We start from the raw sequence: 8,582 nt of genomic DNA, 5'->3' as shown, positions 1-8,582 counted from the left end.
CTTAAAATAGTATAAAATATCCATACTGTTGGTCTTGAAATGTCATAGTATATACAAAAAATATCACATCAACGGCTGTTGATGCCTCAACCTGTTCTTTCCACGCATCGTATAGGTTGATAATAGTCATAACGTGCTATAAAATGACAAATGATCATAGCATGTCATGATACAAAACAGTTACAGCTTATAAAAGTTGTACTATGTCATTAAAACCTAAAAAATGTAAATGGAATATGTGCCCTGATATATTTAGTGATAATGTCAAGATCTTTCTAGTGTGCCATGAAAAAATGACTACAGGAAGTCATGGCAAAGTTGTGTCTTTTCACACAGCGGTTGGTAACGGGTGAAGATTTAAGTCACAGAATACAGTTCTTTTGCTTTAATATTTTCCTTCATTGAAAAAACAAGTCAACAGTTTGACCCAATTTTATTAGTTTCCTTTGGAAAACCTCAAATCGTACTTGACTGCAACGACACATTTTAATCTACAGTGTACACTTACCATGGGCTGTAAATAGTAAGGGCATCTGAAACAGGACTGCGTGCATTACAGTTAAACCAAAATCGTTCAGCAACAAATAAAGGACCGTGAAGTTGGTGCCAAGAGACCTAACAGTCACAGAAGGAAAAGAACCAAACAAGTAAAATATTTACAGACACTTTGTAGTCTACTGTCAGGAAGACAAAGTTTAAACAAAAAAAACAACAGGATCTTAAAAAAAAAAAAGTACATTAACTATTTAAAATCATGTCTCATGTTGTTCATATTTTAGTCCTCGTCTTTACAAAATTAATTGACGCTTTCCTTCTAAAGCCCCTCGTTCTGCGGCGCTGCACAGACGCGTCGTGGCCAATATTAAAAATATAAAAGTGGAAAGATAACGCTGCCTGGTTATTCGTCACTCATCTCCATGTCTTCCTGGTGGTGGTCATCGCCGTTCAACTTGGACTTTTTGGGGATTTGGCCCTCGGACCGCTCGTCCTGGCCTTTTGGGGACGAGGCCGAGTCAGAGTCGCTCTTCCTCTCGTCGTCATACTCCTCCTCGACTTCCTTTTCGCTGTCATAACCTTGCTCCTCTTCATCATAGTCCCGAGTCACCTGTACAGACGATGTTTATAAAGATTACTCCATGTAGCGTTTCTGCTGTTTGATAAGAGGAACAGTAAAGGCCCCTCACAGCTCTATAAGTGGAAGCGCCATCATGTGGGATGTTTAGATGCTTCTCATACCTTCACATCTCCTTTCTCACTATCGGACTTGCGTTCCCGGTCTCGCTCCTTGTCTTTGCTCTTCTTTTTCTTACTGGCTGAGCGTTCTCTTGCGTCTCTGCTCCGAGCTCTGACCTCCCTGCGGTCTCTGTCCCGGTCCTTCTCACGCTCCCTGTCCTTCTTCTTCTCTTTCTTGTGACTGAACGGGGCAAACGTAGGATATGAGTGCTTCACCGGGATTTAACTAAATACATTGCCGGTAAAACGCTGTTTGACATCTTACCGTCTGAGCGATGGAGACCTGGACAACCTCCTCTTGGGGGACCGAGATGCGCTGCGGCTTCGCTTGTGCCTTCTGAGACAAAAGATTGAATAAATAAAACTTAACACTTGTTTGGACTTTGCTTGACCATGGGGCTCAGGCTGCTCACCGAGTGATGCTTCGAGACCTCCTGGCACTGCTGTAGCTCTTTGGGGGCGTCTTTGATCGTTTCTTAGACTTCTCCTCCTTCCTCCGGTCCCTGATCAAAGTCAAAGAGCAAAGTTGACAGGAGCAAAACTAAAAAGGTATACTGGCAGCTCTCAAAGTTATAAAAAGTTAAAACTGCACCAACTATGGCGTAAGAAAGGGCAAAGTTAGAAAAAGCAAATGGAACTTCCAATAGCATTGACAAGGCAGTGATTTGACTACTGAGGACAAACACGCAGGTGCTGACCTGGATCTACTGCGGCGGGTTCTATCCCGGGAGTGGGACCTCCTCCTCCGTGGACTCTTGGACCTCCTCCTGCTCCTGGAATGGGTCCTCCGGGGGGACCTGCTCTTCGAACGTCTGCCAAAACGAAGACGAGTCACATTTGAAAACCTAGCAAAAACATCTTCTCCTGTATGCCATTTTACAGCTGGTACCGCAAGCCCAGACGGAGCTCATCATGCCGGTGTGTCCCCACCTGTGTCTCGAGCGAGATCTGGTCCGGCGGCGCCTCGACCGCGAGCGGGAGCGGGTACGTTTGCGCTTGTCATCTTTTTTATCTGCGAAACAATGTTGAACGTTGAGCGTGTCCCGGAGACAATTCCAGTACCGGGTGTAGTTCAATTGGAACATTAGCCTTTTCAGTCATCATAATGTACCACAAACCACAACTACATAAAACAAGTTGCCTTTTCTGCGAAGAGGACACGTGGAAACGGAGCACTCACTTCCAGGTTCAATGGCTGCAGAGATGAGCGACTGGGCCTCTCGGACTCTCCTCATGGCCTCTTCAATCTCCTTATTGGAGGCATCGTTCTTCAGCCCGGCATTCAAGTTCAGTCCGGCCGCTAATGGATTAAGTCTGCAAGGGCAATCAATTATTTAGTATTGTTTTCCATCCAAAAAAGACAGGACTATCTCGCCTCAGTGGATTGGACATCCCTAATGAGAGCATGGACAGTGTCTTACTTGGGGTCCATGGACTGCATGAGCTTCAGGAAGTCTGCAGAAATGGCCTGAAAAGGAAACGACCATGAGAAAGACATTTTGTTTACGCATGCGACCACGTATGTGACTGATCAAGCACTCACCTGGGGGTTCATGTTGGGGCCTTGCATTCCCATGGCAGCCATCTGCTCCATGTTGGAAGCTCCAAGACCTCCGAACGGTGTCGCTCCCATCTGAAACAAAGGCAGACCCTTTACAGCGGAGCCGACGACACCGCACTCGCTACTGAAGATTTCTGTCAAGCATCCAGCAGACGCAGCACGCCATCATGTCTTGATCATCAGCGGCGTGATTTGATGAAACAGTTATTGTGATATTTTTTCAGTCCCAACAGTGAAAGTTTTGAGATTGCCAGGAATTCCCTGTGGGTCGCATGGCTGGGAAGACGATTTGAGTGGCCTCTTTTATGCTTTCCGAATGTAGAAAATAGTGATAAAGTGATCCATTTTTAAGACTAATATATGTGTTACATATTGTTTAACAGTAAGGAATGCAATGTTCAAATAAAGCCTGCTGGATTAAAAGCAAACCGTCACGAAGCTCATCACAAAAGGAAAAGAACCAAACGTTCAGTTCAGTCAAACACAAACTCACTGTTGCCAGAGGATTGGGGGTTGGAAGGAGGCCGCCCCCGGGCATCATTCCTGCCACGGCGTTGGCTGGAGCCAGCAGCGACATAGCTTTAGATTCATCAGGAATGACTCCTGGAGAAAAACAACATTTCAGCACCTGCTCCAAGCAAACATTGATGAACACTCACACAAGACTTGCAGACAAGCCACCTCTGTCCAACTACGCTGTATTCAAATAATGAATAAATTATAAATAAAAAAAGAATGCACTTTGTCTTGTCTGTAAATCTTGATCCCAGATTTGTCTTTTTTTTTTTTGAAAGTATGATTGTATGATTAGCAGCTATGAATTTATAAGTCACAAAACACACTGTGGTCAACACTGCCAAGATTTTTTCACCTGTACTTGTTTTTTAAGTCATGAACCAAACGTAAGCAAGCACAGCCAGTTGTCCCGTGGGATGTGCTCTCAACTTTCATTAGATGTTTTATGAACAAGCGACTCGTGCCGGCTGCTTCGCTATAAAGCACACAAAAACATTGAGATACAGAAAACAAAGTTCATGATTTGGGTGTAGACAAGGGTACATTTCAACATTACTTACCATTACAAAAACAGAAAAGGTTCAGACATATTACCTTTTCTGGGCTTTTGTCGGAGGTAACTTTGTACAATCCAACCACAAAAAAAAGAAAACACTTGCCAACCAAATTAAGTACTCTACTGCTACAGTACCGCTAGCTTTTGGCCAACAGCATGTCATTAAAACACTAAAACAATGTCAAGGATAAACTGCACTAAACAGTTATGGGCTCCTACCAGCAAAAGCTGTGATAAAATCATGACAAATTTGCCCAAAGTTGAAGAAAACAAACAGTAAATACAAAAGGGGAAATCTTATGGAGATGATCATCCATGGTGCAATCTGAAAACAGGCTAGTTTTTTTATCTGACAATTTACATTTTAAAAAGATGAGAGAGAGACAGAGGGAGATATCTCACACACACACACACACGCACACACACACACAAACACACACACAGGACACTTGAGAAACAGGATAAGGCTGCAGAAGACAAAACTGTTGGTGGCATTTTCAGCAGGGCCTGGTATATAGGGCTGGCTGAACCAGGAAAAAGAACTGTAAAACACAACAACAAAAGAAACACCACTGTTAAACGTGTGATTCATTCAACTCTGAAGGAGTCATATGCTGAGCGGGTCAATATAAAGCATTTTCTTTACTGTACCATTGAGCACGGACTACTTTCATCTCTTGCGTGTTAGTGAAAATTTGGAAATACAGATGCAAAATATAAAATAATACAAAGCTTTGGCACATGGAGCAAGTAAATGCCAACGGCGGGTTTTGTGCTTCTCTTGATAACCAAATGATATGCTAATTCACATCTGCTCAAAGCAACTTTGTAGACGTTGGCACACACCTTCAAAATCTTTCCCAGCATGCAAAGCATGTATCCTGCATGCTTGCAGGTGTAGGGATGTCTGCAACATCTAAATCTAAAAATCAGCATTCTGTTAATACCACGTCCAGATCCGGTATTTATATATTTTTTGTAATGCACCCCAATAGCCTAATCGGGCCATGGTTACCTTAAATAGGGCAAGACAGTATTGAACTTAAGGAAGCCTTCCCTTATTTGGCTGATTACATTACCAGATAGCTGTGTGGGGCCTTGATTGATGTCTCCCTCCTTAGCATTAAATATCAAAAAGGACAAAGGTGTTTCCTCGTGGATCTGATGTGGCACTAAATCAATTACACACATGCCACATAAATGATGAAGGCTCTTACAGTTCAAATATAAATAGAGGATCTGAAATGGTTCAAGCTTCAAGTCCATACCCCTTTTTTGCTAAAGAGTTGTGTGGCTATTTTTGCTAAATAAAAGATCCCTTGAACAGAGAAAAATTAAAGTTAATATTTTACTGCAGAACACGGAAGAAAAAGAGAGAGAGAGAGAGAAGGAGAGAGAGAGAGAGAGAGAGAGAGACAGAGAGACAGAGAGAGAGAGACACAGAGAGAGAAGGGGGCTTGCAAGCCTGGTGCCATTATTGTTTCTAATCTCCTGATGGCAGCAGAGGACCACTTTCAGCCATCAAGGAAGGGGCTCTCTGCAAATGACTTGTCCACTATGAAAACCACAACACAAATAACAGAGAGAAGTTTACAGCTCAATTGTCAGACATGGACACAATTGGCATTTCCATTTTATATACTTAGAAATGCCAACCACTGAAAAGCTTAGCGAATATTGCTGGGTCACAAAGAACTCACCATGGCTCCGATACCGCTTTACAATTTTATCATACAAGCTACACATTGTGATGCATGTTCAGAGATACAGCCATGAGAGTGAGACAAGAATAAAACAAACACCCACCTTCAGCAAAAGGAACCACAATCAAGGCTCGGTCCACGAAGACGGTGTTCGTCAGATGTTGAGAAACTCCCACCGATTCAGACTCAAGGAACTTTACAAAACAGACACGTGAAGTCACAGGCAAGGGAGAGTCACTGGAAGAAAATACAGAAATGTTGTGCAAAGAATACAAACAAGGAGACGCAACATCCCTTCTTCAAACTGACCTGAATGATCGTTTTTGTCCCCTGGGACAACTAACGACTGGTTATTGCCAGGTAATTTAATAACGCCCCTTTGCATCGGATACCAAGGCTCTAGACATGCACCCTTAATCTTCAATATGGTACAAAGCAGCGGAATTTGACGACCAACAGGTTTTGTATGTCATTTAGTGTTTCCCCTGCTCATCTTTTCTGTTACGGTGGTGTACTGCATTTCTTTAAAGATTAGTTTTGGCACCTCTGCGCTGAGGTTGTGTTTGTTTACCGACTGACAATGCAATATATCATACATTAATAATAAAAGTACAGGCTGCACAATCTAATCTAATGCTATAACCTGCACGTTGTCTGCTTAGACCAACAATACATCTTAATGAAGGTTTGTGTTTTAATAAGAACATTGCTCATCAACAATCAGAGAATCAAATATCACTGCCAATCACCGACGCTTTGAGCCGTTGGTGTAGTTGTTACAGTCCTCGGCATGTACTACCTGCTGAGAAGTCAGGTGTATTTCAATTGAGAAAGATACAAAAGCAGAGAACAATTATATCCTAATGAATAAATATTAAAAATACTGTAGATCGAAGTAGCTCATGAACATCCCAAGTGAGATGGAGTGAACCTATGGGATTGCCCACAGGAAGTCACTGATGAAACAATATTGACATTAGATAATGTGTTATTTCCATTTCGTTTAAACCACATTATGAACCCCCTGCAGCATATAGGATTGCAACTAATGTTAATTTAAAATATGTGTTAATCCAACCCCACTTTCCGATTTCTTCAATCTATAAAACGTCAGATTGAAAAAATAAAATGCAAATTACTCAATTTACATGGATGTAAAGCAGAGAAAAAGGCTTGAACAAAGCAATGTCTAGAATGTTTAGGTCTATTGTCGTAATGCTGTGATACAAAAATGTCCGTATGCCGGTGTCAGTTACACAATTATGAGAATTTGCGGCCATATCTGTGTTTAGAACATCTTTACAAACCAGATGTAACGTTATTTGGTTAGTAAACCGTTTAAAGTTGACATCGCTAGGCTACTTCTAGTGGCAGGTAACGTAGGTGGTAAAAGAGTAATCCAAAGTATGAATATCCTTAGTTGAAGTGATACTGTGTTGGCCAGCTAACATGTTAATTAATAATGAACACGGTTGCCGTGCGTAATTTTTTTCTTTACAGTTGTATCCCGGCAGTTTTTGGAAAAAAAATGTAACTAATTGAATTGGCTAAATCTCTTACATAAAACACACACTTAAGGGGAGTGACTGCTGCTGCGCTCAGTAGGAAGCGGGGAAACGTTAGCATTAGCATGCCGTGCGGCGAGGCCTTCTCGGCATTACAGGCCTCGGGAGAAGCCCAGCGAGAGCAGCGCAGGCTTGGTAAGACAACGTTTTACAGATCACAATACTCACTCAGGTGGAAACAGTTTCAGCTCCTCTATGTTTCCGAGGAATCCAAACAGAGTCCTCATTTGTTCGGACGTTGTGCTCGGGGAAACATTTGTCACCTGAATGACGTGCGTGCTAGAATTCATTTTCGCGTATGCTAATCAAGCTAACTAGCTTTCTGCTAGCAACGAGTCTGGAATCAAAATTTAAAAAAGAATTTGCGAGGTAATAATTACGAGAAAACAGCACTAGGCAACTGCAAAAGCTTGCATTATTCCTGTGGATGGAAGGTGGTTATTGTTTGCTTGTGACAAACCAACATCGACCGTCAGCCGAGATCAACAATACTGCTGGTGAAATGTCGCAAAGCAACGACGTTTTCCAAGGACGCTTTCAAGTGTCGAATAGAAGCTCGTACTAATAAGTTTTACCTTAGGAAATGCAAACTGTTGAAAATACGTTTACATCTTATTTGAAGGGTTCCATTTTCTTTCCGCTACTGAGATCAACATTTGTGATATTAAAAACATTGCATAAGGATTTATAAAAATATACATACACTGGCTGACAAATTGTCTAACATGCAAGACACCATAATTATGAATGGTGTGGTATTTACTGAAATGCCTTTTTACTTATTGACAGATAAATATACTGCTATCGCTGTGTTACCTTAATCTTTATATAGAAAGTAACTAAGAGCTATTGCTGTCAAATAAATGAAGGGGACTAAAAATAAAATTTTTCCGTAAAAAACCAAACTGTACATCCAGAAACAGATAAAAGAATATGTGCCTCCTGTGTAGAATACATTTAGGATTAGTTGTTTTATATTTTCGTAAAACTATCCCGTAAAACCTATTTCAGTAACATTTCTATTGTAGGAGCTACCTAACTGGTAGTTGTTGTTAAAGTACTTTTTGAAAACTATCAGGGAGAATCCCGAACTTACTATTTACAAAAAAGAAGTACTCAAGAAATTCAAATGGCGTCAATTAATACATTTCTTTGCCGTGCAAAGTAACATTTTTCCAACTACACTTAAAGGCGGCGTGGTTCTGAATGCGGCTAAAGCCAAAGTGGGTGTGGCTAAAGTTTCGTGACAGCATTTTGTTGCTAGGCTGCTAGCTTTTAGCTTGCTTTTAGATTTCTTCAAATAGGCGTAGTGCCTGTTTGCTCATCAACATCGCAGAGCAACGCCAACGCCGTAGCTATCGAAAGAACGGTGAATGCATGCAATGATTTATCAACATTCGTAACAATCCACCAGCGGGTGGCTATGTGCTCGGGTTTAACTCAACGCT

The 8,582-nt window shown here is 41.6% G+C and overlaps 1 protein-coding gene across 8 annotated transcripts; it reads right to left on the bottom strand.

The window, feature by feature from the left end:
* Positions 1–416: 416 nt before the first annotated feature.
* On the bottom strand, positions 417–7,663 carry LOC119216396 (serine/arginine-rich splicing factor 11-like). 8 transcript variants are annotated; one of them, XM_037469191.2, is made up of 12 exons: positions 7,303–7,663; positions 5,673–5,806; positions 3,288–3,397; positions 2,777–2,866; positions 2,655–2,701; positions 2,414–2,547; positions 2,164–2,245; positions 1,932–2,045; positions 1,647–1,736; positions 1,499–1,570; positions 1,237–1,414; positions 417–1,105 (listed from the first exon to the last, which is right to left on the bottom strand). In XM_037469191.2, the coding sequence occupies exons 1-12, from the start codon at positions 7,422–7,424 to the stop codon at positions 899–901; spliced, it is 1,380 nt and encodes a 459-aa protein (XP_037325088.1). In that variant the 5' UTR covers positions 7,425–7,663; the 3' UTR covers positions 417–898. The 8 variants fall into 8 exon arrangements, with proteins under 8 accessions (XP_037325088.1, XP_062419286.1, XP_037325091.1 ...); XM_062563302.1 differs by having other exon boundaries at positions 3,288–5,421; positions 5,673–5,763; positions 7,303–7,436; XM_037469194.2 differs by having other exon boundaries at positions 3,288–4,408; positions 5,673–5,763; positions 7,303–7,436.
* Positions 7,664–8,582: the final 919 nt, after the last annotated feature.

This window comes from Pungitius pungitius, chromosome 7 (genome assembly GCF_949316345.1).
Source record: "Pungitius pungitius chromosome 7, fPunPun2.1, whole genome shotgun sequence".
NCBI lineage: Eukaryota > Metazoa > Chordata > Actinopteri > Perciformes > Gasterosteidae > Pungitius > Pungitius pungitius.
This window is presented reverse-complemented; position numbering and strand designations above follow the sequence as displayed.